Genomic DNA, 18400 nt, shown 5'->3' with positions numbered 1-18400 from the left:
TAGATCTGTTAATATGCTCCTTTTGCCTCTTCTAAAGCAAGTTTCGGCAACTTCTTCGTTATGAGATTTCCTCAAGGATAGTCCAACAATGTTTGCGTTCGCAAATCAGTGTAGGGACAACAAATTCTTCTCAGCCGGTGGCATTCGGCGGCTGATGCGTGTCTCATCTCAAGCTCCAGCGAGCTTCTCATTTAAAATTTCAATCACGCACGGCGTATTTATTCGCCACTTTGAAAAAATCCTTTAAAATATCCAATTAGTCGTTCGTAATGTGCAAGATAAAGTAGTTTTTCTGTAGCGTTTGCAACAACGTAAGCGACAGATAATCCTCGGCGGTAGCAACCGGGTGGTGAAGACCACTTTTTTCGCGGGAAACGACTATGCGTACCGGCAAAACAATGTCCAGTCTAGCGGTCAAAGGACTTGGTACAACCAGTACTCACTACCATTGTTTACTTTTATTTGTCGCATAAATAATTGTAACCTGTTATATGAGTCACAACCGATCTGATCGATTTTTTCGCAGAGACCATCATCGTCCACGGCTTTGGCTTCCACAAAACCTGATGGATATAAATAAAACCAACATATGTTGCTGGATTTGTTTGTTTCTTCGCTACCTAGAAACATCAGCAATAATCCTTGATGGATGTGTGAACGGTTGAAGGACGATGACTTACAGAGCTTTTTGCGGTTTCAAACAAACTACCTACTTCTCTTGAAACTATTTCCCATCTAAAATCGCCTTAAATGGAAACCAAGTAATGACAATACCCACCTGGTGACACTACAGTCAATAACTCACAAACTATCCTATATCCGAATCTGTTCTAACAGGTTTTTTAAAGAATTACTCATTTTCATCGCTCCTTTACATTACCATATTATTTACAATAATTAATATTCAAAGTTTAGCGAAATTTAAGTCATAGTCATTACAATAAACCTGGTTGTATGTGCCTTATTCAAGCTGAAATCAAGTTTCAAAAAGCGCACCCTTTGTTGATGTTCAACCGGCGAATTGTATTTTGGGGGATAAATTAGCTTCTTCACGCTGGATGGTGGAAAATAACTGTTATGTTGATGAAATGCGAATGATCAGTCTTTCAAAAGCGTCGTGGTTTCATGCTCTGCATGGCTGAAGAGCTTTGGAAAACGCTTGTATAAAAAATAACATTTCAATAAAGCAATTTCTTTGAAAACAATCCTTTAGTTCTGAATTATTTATTGTTTGTTTCATGTGATTGTTATAAGAACGTAATTTTAGGTGGGCAGTTTTTTTTTTCAATTACCTAATGTCAAGCTTAAAGCAGTTTCTTGTAGGCAACGGTTTTTTTTGCGTTTATCAGTTTACGTAAGTGAAATATAAAGCTATTGTATACTTTAATTTTTCTGAAAAATTTAAAGATGTTTAAAAAAATTGAGAATAATAAATAAATATAACTGAAATATTCATCAGAACGAAAAAAATTTACTCTTTACGAAAATGAAATAAAAAGAATCGTAAAGTTGATGTTCGATTCTAATTTTATTGAATAAAAAAAGGTTTAGTTTTACATTATAATTGACCGCGATTATCGAACAAAACGGAAAACAGAAAAGAATAAAAAAGATTACATGAAAAACTGAACCCTTTCAGCAAGAGAGCCACAGAGTTTGTAATAAATAATTATTTATCCAAATCTGGGTTTAACTTTGCCTTTTTTCTCAACGATTGTTACTTTGGATACAACGCAAATTTTGAATATGACTAACCACGGACAAATTACATTCTAAACATCTATTGTGGCTGTTGTTGTAATGTGTGAATCATAGAATGTGTCTTTAATATTAAATAATTAATATGCGTAATCATGTTTTTGTGATGTGCCAATCGGTTAAAAAAAATTGAAAAAGGTTAGATAACAGGATTATACAGGCTGTCCCAGAACTCGCGCCCCAGAGAGCAAGGGAGGGTGCCGACAGCAATACAGATGGTAAATTTCAAAACAAAAATTGACTAAGTTTAATAGTATTCGAGAACTGATAAAAAGTTGATAACCAATCCCAAAAGCTTATTTGAGAAGTGGAGTAAATGGCCATCCCAATTTCCTAGGCAACGAGAGTCTAATGCTTAACTGACCAATGGATGATGAGTATGTGTCCATAGTTACCAATTTTCAAATTCTGTTCGGCTTCGGGATTGGCTACAGTCTTTTGGTCTTATCTCGGTTATTTTTTGAGTTAAAAAATTATGGTTTCAAAATTTTGGTTCAGAATTGTTGTCTGCATAAGCCCTTTCTCTCAGGGGCGCGAGTTCTGGGACACCTGTATTTAAATAAAAAATTAAACTGTGTACTTGTTCACATTTAATTGAATAAATATAAACGAAGTGAGTTCTAACCTATGTCAGTCCCTCAATAAGTCAATTGTGTACGTAAAAAAGCACATATAGTACCTAATAACATAAATAATAAAAATAATATTTTGATTCCATTTACAACATATACACATAAAAACTCGTATAAAAATTAACTTAGAACCCTGGTTCGAGCAAATATACAACAATAAAAATTACACGATATGTACATTATCTACAATCAACAAAAATAGAGATAAAACAAATAAAATTCATAAGCTGCCAATGTCATTAAAGCGTTTCAACTTCTCAGGGAATGGATCTTTGAATAACACTGGATCTGCTCGAAATTCAACCGATTTCAAAGGCATGCGATTGAAGGATTTGGCAAATCTATCGACGCACTGAGATCTTTCAATCATATGCCCTAAATCTGCAGATAACATTTCATTGTTAATACATTCTGGACATTTAAATTTCTTCCTTGGTGTTACCTACAACAAAATATTAATAATCAAGAAACACACCTCTTTGACTCACTTTTATTGGCGGTTTATTCGTTACATTAGCGACCAGAAAATTCATGGCAATATCTTCACAATTCATATGTTCATCCACCCAATTCTTCACATCTTCAGGCATTTGTGTAGTGTACAAAAAGCTCCAATATTTATGTAAAAAAGCAGCCCCTGTCAAAACCATTGAAATTTCGTTCTTCCACTCAGATTCATACGTCCAAGTGTTCGTCACGTTGTCCCATCGATGGGTACGAGATGGAAAGCCTGAAATTTTTCATTAGACCATTCTTGAGTGAAAATTTATTATACTAACCAACTATTCTATCAGGAAACTCGCGCCACACTTCGTAACCGAATTCAACTTCGTCGGCAGTTAACATTACGATATCGTCATCGATGTGAAGAATGGCCTCGGTTTCGATCTCGTTATAAGGGTAGAATCGGTTCGATAACTTATTGGCACTTGTCCTAATGACTTTCACGGGTTTTTGGATTTGCGGGAACGACGACACTGAAAAGGAATTGTTATTTGAAAAGTCTCAGAAGATGGGAAAAAAAGGATTAGTTTAGTAAAATCACGAACAAGTGACCCAGTTTTAAATTGGAAAGATTGTAACTGATGCAAATACCTTTGTGTTGTCCCAGAACGTAAACCAAATACTCATCAGATTATGTTAAACAATTTGTACGCTAATCTGAGCTTGTCAATAAATAAATAAACCTAATCATCGCATGTAATGTTTGTTTGTTTATGTTTAACAAAGAATAAAAAAGGCTAGGTTTTAAAAAATTCGAAATATATACGATGATGTAAGCTGTTTGATAAAAAGTGTACCAATTATTTTGATATAACTATTGTATACCAATTGACTTTAATTTGTTTTATTCAACAACAAAAGCAATTAGAGTGGTTTAAAGCAAGTATTATGACTGGAGAAATGTATACTCACCCGGCGGTGGGCTCTTCTTTTGGTTATTCCAAACGACTATAACTTTCATAAGACTAGGAACTCTCGATAATCTATCAATCAAAGTGAACAGACTTTCGACTCTGTCATACGTTAAAATAACTGCTGTAAATCCCTGCGATTTTGGAGCCGTCAGCGGAAGGAAAAGCGGATTCGTATTTCTTTCCTCAGCTTTTAAATTCCAGTCATCGTAGATTCTGTTCCTATGTGAATAAACCCGATCTTGAATAATATCCAGTGTAGTAAGAGCGATCTTATCCATACTAGAGAAATAAGAATGATATAGAAATCGTACAGTTTCCCGCATCTGTTTGATACGCTTAGGCGAAATTTTTCCTATTACATCTATGACAGTATGTAAATAATTTTCCATGATGAAAACGGCGGCTCGCTTCCAATCTATCACATTACTAAATGGCAATACAGCCCCATCCATTACAATGATGGGAATACAATCGGCAGCCATCGCTTCTAACAAAGCGAATTGCCCAATTCTCTCGCCTCGAAAAATGAGGCAAAATGTACTATCCTGTAGGACTGCAGGATAAGGAAAGTTTTCTCCTAGATTTTTGCAACGACTTGTGTAATTGTGATTATGGCAGGCATCGAGGATTAGCAAGTTTGGGTAACGATATGATAGTTTTTGTAGTACTTCTAAATACTTAATATCAAGGTTTAGTTGCGACGATGTGACGGACCACAACCTGCAAAAACAATAAATTAAAAAAACAAATTAAAGTCGGTTTGCTTTATGAGATTATGAGTATCTTTTAATGTGTACAGATCTCTTTAAACATTCTTTATCTAGTTCGTGGCGCCGTACTCTGCCAAAGTATACAATTTTTACCTTTTGCGATGAATATTTTTCTGTGTCTCTCCAAATTTCGCAATGGGACTGAAGAGAGGGATCGAAACATCAAAATTTATCCTGAATGAGAATCTGTTGAAATCAGCTCCAGCAATCAGAGCTTTGCCAGTTTCCAATTCAATTACAGGAGAAAAATCGGGGCCAGTCCCGGATATCATGTTAAAAATGAGGTGATTTTCTCCATCGTTCCAACTGGAATGTAAACAATATCATTTTTATGTGAACAACTAACCATGGGTGTATAAGTTGTCAACGGTGCAAGTCGAAAGCAAAGTCTATGCAGTTGACGTCAAAGAGATAAAAACTTGTTCTTGAATTATGTAAAGCAGTGAATGCAGCGAAACCGCAAAAAGTTCAGAAATAAATAAATAAACTAATGGAAACTGTGTACACAGATGGGTAATGTTATTAGGAGATGAGTGTTACGATCGGAAAAGGGTTCCAAATATTGAATAAAAATATGGTGATAATTTATGTTACATAATAGGATTATCTTCGAACAATCGTATCAACAAAACTAAATAACTTGATAACAAATATGTAAACGATTCAGGAAATACCGAATTGCGGTTTCCTTTCACACATTTGATTAAACTTGCGTTATTCATACTCTTATAATTGTATTAAATGTAGGCTAAGAATGTAAAAAACATAAACACATATTTACAGGTGCGGTCGTGATAAAAATTCGGACACTATTCTTACATAATCATAAAACTAATAACACGTAAATCACAACAAAAGATATCACGCTTTCAATGATGTCACACATGTGTAAGTTTTGGGAAATCTTAAAATACCGGATACTTATTCAAGTGTAAACAAACTGTCAAAGAGATAAGGGCGACAACAGATTTAAGGAGACTGATCGAATTTTAAAAAGTAAGAAAAATAGTACATTCAAGTAAAAAAGGCTAATTGGACACCAAAGTTACTGACTCTTTAAAAAAGAAAAAAATTAAAAATGTTAATACAATACACAAATTCGTCATTTCATCCTCGAAATATAAAACCAATTTGTGTGGTTAAACATCAATAATATGAATTACTGTGAAAACTGATCATTAGTACGTCTGGTTTGTAACCGTGAAGACCAGTCATCTGATTACCTTATCCTGTTCAAATTTCGATGATTAACACAGAAATTCTGAACAAAAAAGTGAAATTTAATTATTTACTTCCGTTGTACTTGTGTATGAAAATTCATGCAAGGCCTCTACACTTGATATTCGTTTAAGATATGATTTGACGCATGTACTACTACTCAGAATAAGTTAAAAATAGAATGCTGCAAAAATCTTCCTTACAAATTCTTATACAAAGAACAGGCGGACAAAAGTTATATTTATAGGCTAAAGCACCCCAACGTAATTTCTGAAAAATAAATATTTACACAAATTTTGTAATCTTAAAAAATGGATCAAACAAACTCGTAAATCTGTGCATTATTAACAACCTTGACTGGACCGTCTGGTAGTAAAAATTTCAGCAATGCTAATGAATTTAATTACTCACGAAATTGGTTCAATTAAAAGATTGATAGTCTTCAATTTAATTCTATGATAGGGTCAATGTGTTGAAATTGCGCAGAGTAATTAAAAAAGAAGGTTGTGACACAGTAATGATAAAATTACATAGAATTGCTGTTTACAAATACATAACGATGTTTTTCTGTGCTGATAATGATTGGTCATTAAATACAAAAGTATACTCACAAGAGCAAACTTTGTAAGGCCTTGGTTGAAAGATTAGGCCTCAATCTTTCTTGATTTAAAGTATCAATGGATGGAATAAAAATGCAGGCTTCATGAGGATTTGCAGTGTAATATTTTGAATTGACCACAGCCTGTAGTAAAGTTAGATATTCTTTAGACATGAGTTCAGTTGCTGGAGATCCTTCTTCATCCACATATTTCTTCAAGGGGTACACATATACGGCTATTCGGTCATGACCCGTGCGCCCACATCTGTATATGTTGAAGCAGTCCCAATGGGTGCATTCTGGATTTCTAGGCAAAGCTGCACCTTTACTCTTTAATCTAATTTCTGGCAAGTTCCTAATATTCGATAAAGCGATTCTATGAAAATTCGACGATTCATCACCAACATTTATCCGTAATCTTGAAAGAACTGTGACTGTGGTCACAATTAAAACGAGAAACACTCCGAAAAAGAAACTTCTGTATAAAGATGTGTTGTGGGTGTAATTGTACACTCTGGATATTGCTAGTTTTGTGGGTATAGTCATTTTAAAGTGAAAATTAACACTTGAGCTTGATGCGGCCCCTCTTCAAATACATGGCACAATTTGTTTGTATACGGATTTTGCTACACTCGCGATATTTTAAGTCATGTTTAGCGCAAGTTTGACGTTTGACTAATAAACATTGCTTTCGAGGTTAGAAACACGGACAAAAATTGATCGTCAGGTCGGCCACACTCAAGGACAAATGTCCCTAAACCGAGTTGTGGCGGTATGCGCATAAACCAACTACTTTGTTTGAAAAATGTTCATTTTAAAATATACTTTAAAAACAAGGGTAATATGCTTAAAAAATAAAGTGTTCTGAAGGGGCCTTCCTAGTAGTAAAGTTCGTCAATATTTGAAAAGTTCAAACCATGAAATTAAAAATACAGGAAGCAGATCATTGTGAATCCACTGTTAAACATAAATTATTTCATAACTGTCAACTAACAATAATTATGCAAGGTTTGGCCTTGTTTAGAATTTTGAAAAATATTCATAAAAAAATTTAGCTTCGGAAATCCGTAATTTGATATAAAAACAACGGAAAATTGGTTTCGACAAAAAGAGTCAAAAGGAATTTAGGATTTTTTCACGAGACAATATGCTCACATTTATTTTTTCACACACAGATCTGCAATAATACCGCCAATTGCTTGTAAAATCCACAGTAACGTCCTCCTTTATTATTTACAAGGCAAAGTTAAACCTATACAGACATATAAAAACACGAACTCATCTTAAGTACGACAAATAGTGAACTAAAAAAATCACTACATAAATATATTTTCCGTGTCATAACACACAAAAACGACATGAATCAAACTCAAAGCTAATTTGGGCAAATACCCACTATTTTATAAATATAATGTAAATTCAATACTTCTAATTTAACTACAATAGTTATCCCTAATACTAATTCCAGTACATAAAAAAAATACGCAGTAGTTAAATGTCTAATTCAATGGTCCTTCTTTTTTGGTTTCTTTGGATTTCTTGATCTAGACTTTGCTTTGCACAAAGGACAAATTGGAGCATTTCTGTGTATCTGTTGATGGCAACTTAAACATGATTTCATAGGCGGCGGTTGTTGCCTGTAACACATACGCATTAGAAGGTTTGTGCGACAATAAATGAATATAAAAAAGCGCAGTATAGAATTTGGAGCACCTCAGACTAATGTCGGACCTGAATGTGGGAGTTGGTCCACTGTGTGGAGACGGTTGTAGTCCTCCAGGACGACCAGGTTCCGGTTTATTTGACACCAATCTCAACGGATTAGGTGGCGGCAAGAAAGTGGGAGGAAGTGGTGGTGCCAGTGAACTTGTGGAAGTTTCGTTTGGAGCAATTGGTCGGGTCCAGTCGCTGGACTTGTTGTAGCTTTGTGAAGAAGTTTTGTTGGAGTTGTACAGCTGTGAAAATCGCCTGGAAGTTTAACAGTGAAATAAAATACGATCGCCACAAATGAGCCTGTAATCAGGCAACCCTATATACTTTTTCAAAGGTTTGGTTTATTGTGTACATTTAAACAAGTATCGTACTCAGCTGTAATGGCAGATCCTTCTTCCTCATGAAGCTCTGGTAGGCGCTCCAAGCCCAAACACTCTCTCCTCAGTCTATCAATGTCACCCTTCAGAGGCACATATTCCTCATGTAATCTCACTGCATAATTTAATGATCTTTGTCTGCTTTCTTCTGACTGTTTGATAACACCTTCCATCTAAAATTACAAAACTTTGATTTTGCTCATTTATGACAATCTTTAATACTGACTGCATTAATGTCAGCATGTATCTGCCTCAGCTCTTCTACATGAGACATTTTTTCTTGCAAAAGCAGTTCCATTTCCTGTTTGTACTCTGAAAGACATTTTTCTTCTTGGTCTTGAGATTCAATTTCCAGTATTAAACGATTTTTAATTTTTTCCAACTGGATGGTTTTAGCTCTGAAAGTATTGATTTTTTTTTAAGTAAACAAACTGAATTCTTAGTTGTAGACTTACCGGATGTCTTTGACGGCTTCTAGTTTGGCGTAAACCGATCGCTCGTCGGTTGTGGACGTCATTTTTAGGGGATGCTTTAATTATTCACCTTGTTTACATTTGAGTTTTTCCCGACGTTTCAACCCCTTGGGAAGCCATTTTTCTAACTGAAGGACGTAATCGACAACATAAAAATTCAAAAAATCCCGCGCGAAAGCTGATAATCTAAAGAGATAGTTATTAATGGCAATTTTTTTCTATAATTTTTTAACTTAAATGATACTATTTCTAATAATAGCAACGTTGTAGCGTCTCAAAATAATTAGATTTGTTTTATTTTTTATTGACTATAGTTTTGGGGACTTTCATTATTAGAAACGTCAAGTTGATATCGTCCTACAGTTAACCTTGACAGTTCCGAAACCCAGAACTGACGTAGGGGAGACTGTTAAGGTTCTTAAATTATTGTTTAGTGTGGTAATTCCGCTCTTATTGTGTTGGTTCTCCGTGTAAGAAGTGGTTCAACTCAATATATTTAGTAATTTTACCCTTTTGTTGTAAAATTTCGAACAAGAATGAATTTCCAAGTAATTACATGGATTGCAGTTATTCTGAGCGTATGCCATGGCCAGCAATCTAATGGTAACTTTCAGATTTTTTTACGCATCTTTTTATACAGTTCTTTGTAGCAGTCAGCGATAGCAGCATTATAATTAACAATACGACAGATAATATTCCACCAGTAACAGATATAACTCCAAATCCAAATTCCACCACCACAACTACTTTAGGTGAGTAAATTGAAATTCTGTATTGACTTTATGTTATGTTTAAGAGCATTCAAATTATAGTTATTTTATACTTGAATGTTGCACTTCCTTGAAAGTTTTCTAAAGAATGTATATGAAAAAACATTGTGTGGAGGTCAGCAATGTAAAACAATCATATCCTTTCTTTATCTTTGGTTTGTCAATATTGAAGTCTTTGCAAATAGAACTGGGTTAAATAATAGGTTTTGATATAAAACGTCCGAGACCTTGAACATGTTACTAACTACACTAACTACTCACAAACAGCACATCATTGGTTGTTTTTATTTTTTGTTGTTTGTTTAGTTTATTCATAAACTGACCTTAAAATTGAATCTATTATTAACAATTGAAAAACAAAAATTGAAACGTGCATAAACTTCAATCAAACCACAAGCAGTTAAAAAAATCAATATTGTTTACATGATTGGATTTGTTAGCAACTTTGTAAAGTTTATAATCTAATTGAAATGGAGAACACACTGTTATCGCATGGGAATTTGTTTATTTTCAAAGTCTATTGACGTCTGTTTTCTGGTTCCTGTTTGATTGTATGTTGTATTTAAACATCTGGAAGATACAAGTTTTAAATAGTTTTTATTGCATGTATTTTGTGGATATTAAAAAAAGTTGTATTAGAATACGACAATAAATACAACACGCGGTAGTGGTATTAGTTAGTGGTAGTAATCAGGATTTTCTTATACTTAATTTTGGTTCTTTTTTAAAATTGATGTATTCATGTTAGTTGCTAGGTCATGACTCATGACAATTGACCTGCAAGTTCATAACCATAATTTCAAAGCACATTCGTACGTTGGTTTTTGTTGAATATTGTATGTTTAATTTGCATGCAGTAGTTACACTTAATAATTATTTTATTGGTGCAATTTTTCCATTGAACTTAGTAAATTATTCTCGACTTAGGGTGTGTATTATTTCTCTTTTGATGCATTCACTTACAAGTCTAGTGATAAATTTTGCTAGTAGATTAATTTGTTTAATTTGTGCATTTATTTTCTTAATATAAACTAGATAAAATTAGTCTGGGAAGAAATTCCTACTTTATCTTTTGTGGTTCTTATGAAGTTTTTTGTTCTAACTGACTTTGAATGAAAAGTAAAAAAACGCTGATTACGCATAAATTAGTTGTTGTATTTACAAGGCCGATTAAGATTGAATAATGATATTCTTTCGTTGTAGCTCCGATAACAAATGCAACAACTACAACACCTGCTTCAACAACTACGTCTTCACCTACTAAAACAACAACTACAACACCTAAACCAATAACAACCACTCAAAATCCAAATTCAACAACAGTTAGCACAACTACCACAACTACTACAGTAAAGCCACCGACTCCTACAAATGCAACTACGACTGTAAAACCAACTCCTCCTGCGCCAACGAATGAACCTACTAAAACTCCGAGTACAACAGCAGCACCGGTTCCAGCGAGCAACAGAAAATTTGACGGCCCCAGTTTTGTTGGAGGAATTGTATTGGCGTCCGGTCTGATGGCGATCGGTTTCGTCGCTTTTAAGTTTTATAAAGCACGCACGGAGCTTAACTATCATACTCTATAATAAGATATTTTAGATCGCCAGAAAGTTACGAAGGTTTTGAAGATATCAAAAAGATTATTTATCTCAAATGTAAAGTCGAATTTCTTTAGGTTATTGTTTAATTAGTACGGTTTATGATGTTGATCTGTTTTTAAATTGTATATTATTCTCCATTTTGATCGAATACTTTGTCATTTATGTTCGATTTTGTTCTTGTGTTGTTTTTAGAGAGCAAAGTGTAACAGTGCAACTCAAATTTTAATTCTGTCCGATAAAGTGCTCTTAATAGAGTAGTTCAATTACTCAATTGAATTTTATGAGGGTGCGCTAGTCTTAAGGTCTAGTTATATACATAATATAATGCAAAGTATATTTTTTTGATTTGTTAGGGGCGCTGCCGTGATATTGTTTATGTGATTGAAAGTGATATTTTTGCAAGGCTGTGCCCCAGTAGGTGTATGTAAACTAGAATAGGTTATGAATTTCCATCCACAGCGTTTTGATTTGCTGCACTCATTTTTAAACAAACATTTCGTCTTGTATGTTCAAATTGTCAGGCTTTCCACCAATAAAGTTTGTTTACTTATTTAGAGTTTTTACGCGTGGAATCAATAAACGTGCGATGCATCTCGAAACGTTAATGGAAAAAGTGCCCCAAAGTATCGATGTACTTATCTCAAATCATTAGCTGAAGCGAGGATGTACTAGACTAAGATCAGTTTAGCGATCAGGGGGAGCCATGATTGATTACAAGTCGAGTGTAGTTTTTCTTGGAGTTGACTGACAGTGCGGTTTGCTGGACGGCTTTTTCAGGAAAAACCTTCCGAATTTTCGAGCTCTTGAACAGCACGGGGGCAATTTGGTAAATTTATCAATAAGTTTTTCCCCATTTCCGTCGCGGATAGGATGAACCAACAAAACCAAAACAATTCGGAATGGGCAGAGGTGGTTTTTGATACCCTAACGGAAACGGTCGTTTCTCAGGAGGAAATCCGCAAAGTCGACTTTCCGCGTGATAAAACGTAATGAGGTTGTATTCTCATTTTTGCCGACATTTCTCTTCAGTTTTAATAAGGCAAAAATAAGGGCTGTGTCTCTTTGGTAATTAAAGAGAAACGTCACTTTTCTAACGTCTAATTATCAGATGGAGATGTAAAGTTTAATTAACTTTGGCCGCGTTTCGACGAGATATATTATAAGTTTGGGAAGGTACAATAATTCCATTTAGTTTTCTCATAAATTTTAGGCGAGGGAACAGAAGTTATGACTTTTTCGGATACTGTGACACGATGGTTTAATTGAAAGTGTCAGCCGAGATGGGGCACGGAGTTACCTATTTCATCTTTTCGTTCTCCGACTTTATTAGCAGCAACGGCTTGGAAATACTTTGCCTTTATCGTTATCAAAAGGGTACTTTTTTCAACAAGTTTTCAAGCTAATTTAAAACATACGCCAAGAAAATTCAGGACACCTCAGTGCACTTGCATGACCTTAGGAATAATTGACGTAATTGGAAGTTGCTAGTGCAGAAAAAAATGATGTCGCGACGATTATTTACAGACCGAGACGTATGATAAAGAGCTGACCTTTGAGATACGTACTCTTTTAATGTTACGTCATAAAATGTACTCTCAAATAATGGATTTTAATATTTATTATTCTCGGAAACTGATATTTTATCAATGGCCGTATACTTCTACGGTTTTTCCACTCCACCTCGAAGGTTTTTCCCATGATATTTTTTAACTTTCAACTCTTCGCTTCCCGATATAAACCTCGAGCTGTTTACGAAAATAAAACAGTTAGAAATGTCGGCAAATTATATTTACATAGTGTGTTGTGTGCTGGTATCAATTAAACACGGTAAATTTATAACATACTGAATTTTTTGTATCAAAGCGCTTCTACTGTTTTTAGCACTTTCTTTAGAATGTTACACAACTGATTTAACGGCAATAAAACACGGCGATTATCGGACCCAATTAGAAAACTGTGAAAAATATATAACTAAAATATTACAGATACGAGGACACCGTAATACAAATCTTCCACACGGGATAAATTTCCGGTGCTTTACGGTTGAAGTAGATCGAGGTAAATGAGTTATTAGTTAAAATAAATCTTTGAAGTTTACGTTTTCAGATTATTTTGATGTCGCAGTTAAAGGCTGCGTGCCCACGAATGGTTGTGGAGTAATGAAAAGTGTCGTAAAATCCGTTTTACAAAAAGATAGCAGTCACGGTTTAATACAAAACGTGGAATGTCATGAATGTGCGGGAGATGGATGCAACAGATACACGGATTTGAAGTTTGAGAGATTTATTAAAAGTAGTGTTATTGAAGCTTAGCTTATCCTCAAAGAGTATTATTATTTATTTTGTTATATCATGCGTTAAAATAAAAACACATCATCAGTGACTTTTGTAATTTTATTCAAGTCTTTGATAAAAAGAATCGGTAAAAAACAGATTACGGAAGTTGGTTATTATTCTTTTGAGGAAATAAAAAAAGTAAAAAAATCGTTACTTGAAAAAAAATTGTATAACGAGTCGAAGTAAATAAAGTTCAGTCAGTTCCAATGCAATATTGGTCTTTAAACTGTTTAATCGACTAAGAGACGCTTGTTTAACAGTTCATATAAAGCGTCTATTATTTCAAGCTTTATGTCTACTTCCATTATTGTCTGTTATTTCTCCCGAACGGGAGGCTCAATTATGCTGAAAACTGTTCGATGGGATTATACAGCTGGTGAATTTGAATGACCATTCATGTTGCGTACTTGCCTGTTTTATGTTTATATCGTAGAGCATTTGAGTGAGAAATTTTCTTTATAGTTTTTGTAGTATGGTCAAAATTTTTTATCCAAAAAAAAAATATTTTACTTATTTTGTAAATAATTTTTTGTCTTTGAATTTCGTCGTAAAATTGACAATTTATTTGAACAACAACAAAGACACTGCAGAAAAGGGAGAGAGAATTCCTTGGTAAGCAGATAACGTCCGACATCATGAAGCGAAAATTGCGTAATTTACGAAAACGTATAACGACTTTCGCAGCATAAAGTCGTTAATCAAAGTAGACTGGTTAAAGGACAAAAGTTGCTTCTTCTATCGCAGCTTTTTGGATTACTGCGGCCTAAATAACTAAAACGGATAACGAGAAGAGATAATTTCCAAGTATCTCGCTGGATAGGCGCATAAACTTCTGCAGCCACTCAAAGATTTATATCGTGCACAAGTTTTGACAGAAAATTAATCATTATCATTATAAGTACCTCGGATACGTGTCTGCTTTTACACTTCACTTGCAGTCAGGTCGTATTAACGCCCGTCGAAGAAAATAAAACCCTTGGCGGCAAAGAGTTATTTATCAAGTTAATAAACGACATCACTCCTCAACTTTGGTCTTTCCGCTAAAGAAGGAGCTAAGCAAATAACACAGCGACTCTCCTTCATCTAAATGACACGTCTATTTTATAAATAAAAGTTTTATTTGAATTTTGTTTCATTCTTTTTTGTTAGCTACACGTGTTCGGCCTATCTTAAATTTATTACCAGATATGTTCTGAATTCCCAATGAATCGCTTTGAATGTTATTGTGAAAGCAGATGGACTTGAAGTTTCCTGATGAAACATTTTCGATTCGTTCGCCGTTAATGATGGCATCTCTTGCTTCAGTAATTCCGTCTGAGCTTTCTTGTGACGGCAATAAAGCGAACTCTGAGCGCCACCAGTAACTGCTTCGATGTCTTGTCTCATTTCGTGGCTCACTAACGCTGCTGTTTACATCTATCTTGCCATGAAAATCATTTGCATACATTAATGCAATTAAAGCTCGACAGATTTCGAAGGCGAACCAAAGAAAACAACATGCTCGGTTAAGTGTTTCGTGCTTGGATGGTGTGTTTGAATACCGAATGGTAGATTAGAATGAAAAGACTTATTACCATGGCGACATGCTTTATCAATCGAAGAAAATGTTGTCAGCCGTATTTTATTTATGGGAATTGCAATGTAAAGTTATAACAACATATCTCGAGAAACAAGTGGATTTTTTTGTGATGCATTTTATGAAAGTTACAGTATTTTTCCACTATTAAATTACATTTATTAATAATTTATCTTTATGTATCTTTCGGTTTATGTTTCTAAATCTAATTCGCTGTATATCTCGCTTATTTACGGAGCAAATTTAAATTATTGGTGCTCATTTTACGCAGAAATGAACGCAGAATTCAAATCATATGCTATTTTTTAACGTAGGTTTACAAATAACTGATTTTGAAGCGTGGATAGTGAATTTTTAGATTCGTATAAAGCTCTATATTTGTTATCTTTCCAACAGAATTTCCTTAAGTTGTTAGAAGTTACGTTGTCAACTTCTCACTGTTGAATTCTCGATTTTTAGCTAATTTGACGATGTGCTAGATGACATCGTAAATGAAAGTTGTTTAATATAACTTTTATCATTTCAAAATATGAACTGTCGTAGTATAGCATAACGGAAAAGTTCGCAGATTTATGTTGACCCACGTGGGGAGTTTATTAGATGAACTTTATAATAAAAATGACATCGTTACCAAACTACATCTAGTTTGGTAACATTTCTATTTCAGTATGAATTTCGCACGATGAGAAAACGATCATTATTTTCAAAATATATTTGAATAATTGCTAATTTCTTCATCCATATTCATTTTTAATGCGATCCCTAGACACAAAGCATGTAAAAATATCAGTGCCTTACATTTTTACCATAAATCGAAATAGCATTATTACTGAAAGTGTATTGTTATTGGAAAATACAAATGGTGGATGCGCCGGGTTTAAAATTTATTTTTTTTTTGTAAATTGATTTATTATAATTTTTTTAGGTGTACAAATCATATAAATGGCTCAGATTTAAGGCAAAATTTTTGGATACGTTGACTATCTCATTTTCGTAGTAGTATAAGTTTTTCGATTTTGGCAGATTTTTTGGATTTTGGCAATGAGATCTTTTAGTTTTTAACATTCAATCCACTTCCAGTTTGTTCAATTTAACAATGAATTTAACAAGGAGATTTATTATTGTTACTTTATAGTTAGAATTAAAGCATGTTTCTGTAAACATGTGATGTCGTTTTCAGTCTTATAATTATTTCCCATGTAGTTAATTATTATCGCAAATGTCGTCAGATGGCGGTATGAGTTTGCGGATTTGAAATGCGAGAGGGTTGGTTGTGAACACTGCGGGTGACAGTTTCTGACGGAAACGGAAGAGTTGGGGTTGCTGAAATTCTGGAGAACAGTCGAAACGGAAGCTATGGATTCTTTCGTTTTAACGTTAAGAGTTAAGGGATGGGAATGTCCCGAATCTGCCATATCGCGTTGTGCTTATTCAAGCATATTTTTTTTTATTTTTAATTAAGAAAGTTAAACAATGGTTGCTTTGACCAAGGAATTAACTCCATTTCGACCAGGAAAAGCTTTCTAACTTCTCGTGAAGTGTCTCTGGATTTAAAATGATGCTTCCACCAAGTTAAGAAGATTTATTACGTTTTTGAAGGTAAAATACGCATTGAGGTTAATGTAAAAGAGTTTCTTTGATGTTATTTAGCGGAGTATTGCGTTTTACATAGTTGATTGATGTTTTGAAGTGTAAATTTTATGAAAACGGATGAGGTAGCTACTACTTTCACGTCAAATTTACGTAAATATCTTAAGCAAATATTTGTCTCAATTAATTGCTGAACTTCCAGACTTAAGGTAGCTTTAAGGAGTTGACACCAGTACATTAAAGTAAATATTCTCCAAGCCCCTATCTTTAAGTCTCGCTTTATGTCATTTCTGTTAATACCTTAAAATAACTAGAAAGCGGAGATGCTCCTTAATTAGCGTGGTTAGTTGGCCGTTGAAAAATTACGACGCTTATTTGGTTCTATCACATAAAGTAATTCTTAATATCATAAAAGTAATGGACCATAAGAATATTAACGGCAGTTTTCTTAACTTTCCATAGTCACAAGGGAACTTTCAACGCTCCATTGATTGCAGCATCTGCTCCGGCAAAGTGGAATACTGAAAACATAAACTCTACTTCCAACTGTAAAAACTTGTTGCAACAACTCACCTATTTTCACACTTAATTCCCCTAAAGACTATAAAATCGTTGTGGTAAATGGAGACAATAGGGGCGGGTTTTGATGCATTCATCATTTCCAGACTTTCCCGGCCGTCCAAAGTGTACGTCGGTGTAAAATTGTTCACATCTTGAATGCATAATTCAGCAGATACTTCGACAGTGGCTTTAGCGTCGCGACGACACGTGACCAACCTGGCGATTAGTTGTTAAACACGCTTTGGTGGCGGTTCTAACGCCTTTCCTAACATTTATTTAGTGAGAATCCGATAGGTGAATTTACAAGTTTCAGAGCGGAAAAGATACATCCCAAGGAGTGCTTCAGTTGATTTTAAAATAAAATGATAATAAAAAAGTAAATTTTACTTATTTTTATACAGAATGGTTTATTCATACAAATGTAAGGCAAGCTACTATCTTCCGTATTTTGTAGAATTTGGAAATGCGAAAATAATATTGTAATAGAGCATGAATAAATACACTCATAAATTTGAATATTAAATAACTTGCTACCTGCCTATTCATTGTGTAAATTTTTTATTTATTTTATTTATTATTTACTGTAAGTTAAATTAAATATGTATAAGCACAATAGAAGTACATACATTTAATTTGGTTGCAAACTAATAATTAAAATTATTACAAAATCACGCCAAATATTTTAACTGATCACAGCACTTGTCAGAATAATTACCACTCGCTTTATTAAAAATGCTAAAAGGTGTTGAAAATGAATAACGAGAATATGTAATTACTCAACAGCTTTTCATATTCAAATGTATTCCAACGTGTTAATTTTTTTGACGTGTTGTTTTTTCATTCTACACAAAGATAAAACATTGCATTTTCCACACGTAGTTCCATATGCTTGAAAAAAGCAAATTATAGAGTCCATTGATGAATACCAACAATTTTGAACTTGGATTACAGCAAGTTTTTGGCGTGACTTGCTGTTTTTTCCGACAGCGCGATTTTTAACATTTTT

At 34.0% G+C, this 18400-nt stretch overlaps 4 protein-coding genes across 6 annotated transcripts; 2 read left to right on the top strand and 2 right to left on the bottom strand.

Moving 5' to 3' along the window:
• Positions 1 to 2331: 2331 nt before the first annotated feature.
• sotv (exostosin glycosyltransferase sotv) lies at positions 2332 to 7126 on the bottom strand. Its single transcript, XM_088039320.1, has 6 exons — positions 6408 to 7126; positions 4672 to 4884; positions 3807 to 4528; positions 3170 to 3367; positions 2879 to 3120; positions 2332 to 2832 (listed from the first exon to the last, which is right to left on the bottom strand). The coding sequence occupies exons 1-6, from the start codon at positions 6938 to 6940 to the stop codon at positions 2611 to 2613; spliced, it is 2130 nt and encodes a 709-aa protein (XP_087895446.1). The 5' UTR covers positions 6941 to 7126; the 3' UTR covers positions 2332 to 2610.
• A 391-nt stretch (positions 7127 to 7517) lies between these two features.
• On the bottom strand, positions 7518 to 9113 carry LOC148172677 (zinc finger C4H2 domain-containing protein). 2 transcript variants are annotated; one of them, XM_088038581.1, is made up of 5 exons: positions 8940 to 9113; positions 8711 to 8882; positions 8479 to 8657; positions 8108 to 8362; positions 7518 to 8031 (listed from the first exon to the last, which is right to left on the bottom strand). In XM_088038581.1, exons 1-5 carry the CDS (start codon positions 8999 to 9001, stop codon positions 7899 to 7901), a joined length of 801 nt encoding a protein of 266 aa, XP_087894707.1. In that variant the 5' UTR covers positions 9002 to 9113; the 3' UTR covers positions 7518 to 7898. The 2 variants fall into 2 exon arrangements, with proteins under 2 accessions (XP_087894707.1, XP_087894709.1); XM_088038583.1 differs by having other exon boundaries at positions 8126 to 8362.
• Positions 9114 to 9313: 200 nt separating this feature from the next.
• On the top strand, positions 9314 to 11881 carry LOC148172676 (uncharacterized). 2 transcript variants are annotated; one of them, XM_088038585.1, is made up of 3 exons: positions 9314 to 9560; positions 9611 to 9709; positions 10931 to 11881. In XM_088038585.1, the coding sequence occupies exons 1-3, from the start codon at positions 9494 to 9496 to the stop codon at positions 11314 to 11316; spliced, it is 552 nt and encodes a 183-aa protein (XP_087894711.1). In that variant the 5' UTR covers positions 9314 to 9493; the 3' UTR covers positions 11317 to 11881. The 2 variants fall into 2 exon arrangements, with proteins under 2 accessions (XP_087894711.1, XP_087894710.1); XM_088038584.1 differs by having other exon boundaries at positions 9608 to 9709.
• An 87-nt stretch (positions 11882 to 11968) lies between these two features.
• Positions 11969 to 13713, top strand: LOC148172675 (uncharacterized). The gene is made up of 3 exons (XM_088038586.1): positions 11969 to 13158; positions 13213 to 13389; positions 13438 to 13713. Exons 1-3 carry the CDS (start codon positions 13104 to 13106, stop codon positions 13641 to 13643), a joined length of 438 nt encoding a protein of 145 aa, XP_087894712.1. The 5' UTR covers positions 11969 to 13103; the 3' UTR covers positions 13644 to 13713.
• The last annotated feature ends 4687 nt before the right edge of the window (positions 13714 to 18400 follow it).

This window comes from Gnatocerus cornutus, chromosome 6 (genome assembly GCF_029298725.1).
Source record: "Gnatocerus cornutus isolate USDA-ARS CGAHR chromosome 6, icGnaCorn1.1, whole genome shotgun sequence".
Classification (NCBI taxonomy): Eukaryota; Metazoa; Arthropoda; class Insecta; order Coleoptera; family Tenebrionidae; genus Gnatocerus; species Gnatocerus cornutus.
Note: the sequence above shows the minus strand (reverse complement) of the source record. Positions and strands in the feature narration are given on the sequence as shown.

Excerpts from the sequence above, each read along its gene's own strand:
- LOC148172677 (XM_088038581.1), bottom strand. The coding sequence starts at position 9,001 with ATGACGTCCACAACCGACGAGCGATCGGTTTACGCCAAACTAGAAGCC. Across the intron at positions 8,883-8,939 it reads GAAGCCGTCAAAGACATCCG|AGCTAAAACCATCCAGTTGG; the intron begins GTAAGTCTACAA and ends CAATACTTTCAG. Across the intron at positions 8,658-8,710 it reads TACATGCTGACATTAATGCA|ATGGAAGGTGTTATCAAACA; the intron begins GTCAGTATTAAA and ends TTGTAATTTTAG.
- sotv (XM_088039320.1), bottom strand. The coding sequence starts at position 6,940 with ATGACTATACCCACAAAACTAGCAATATCCAGAGTGTACAATTACACC. Across the intron at positions 4,529-4,671 it reads AAAAATATTCATCGCAAAAG|GTTGTGGTCCGTCACATCGT; the intron begins GTAAAAATTGTA and ends TTGTTTTTGCAG. Across the intron at positions 2,833-2,878 it reads CGAATAAACCGCCAATAAAA|GTAACACCAAGGAAGAAATT; the intron begins GTGAGTCAAAGA and ends ATTTTGTTGTAG.
- LOC148172675 (XM_088038586.1), top strand. The coding sequence starts at position 13,104 with ATGTCGGCAAATTATATTTACATAGTGTGTTGTGTGCTGGTATCAATT. Across the intron at positions 13,159-13,212 it reads GCTGGTATCAATTAAACACG|CACTTTCTTTAGAATGTTAC; the intron begins GTAAATTTATAA and ends TACTGTTTTTAG. Across the intron at positions 13,390-13,437 it reads TACGGTTGAAGTAGATCGAG|ATTATTTTGATGTCGCAGTT; the intron begins GTAAATGAGTTA and ends TTACGTTTTCAG.
- LOC148172676 (XM_088038584.1), top strand. The coding sequence starts at position 9,494 with ATGAATTTCCAAGTAATTACATGGATTGCAGTTATTCTGAGCGTATGC. Across the intron at positions 9,561-9,607 it reads CCATGGCCAGCAATCTAATG|CAGTCAGCGATAGCAGCATT; the intron begins GTAACTTTCAGA and ends AGTTCTTTGTAG. Across the intron at positions 9,710-10,930 it reads CACCACCACAACTACTTTAG|CTCCGATAACAAATGCAACA; the intron begins GTGAGTAAATTG and ends CTTTCGTTGTAG.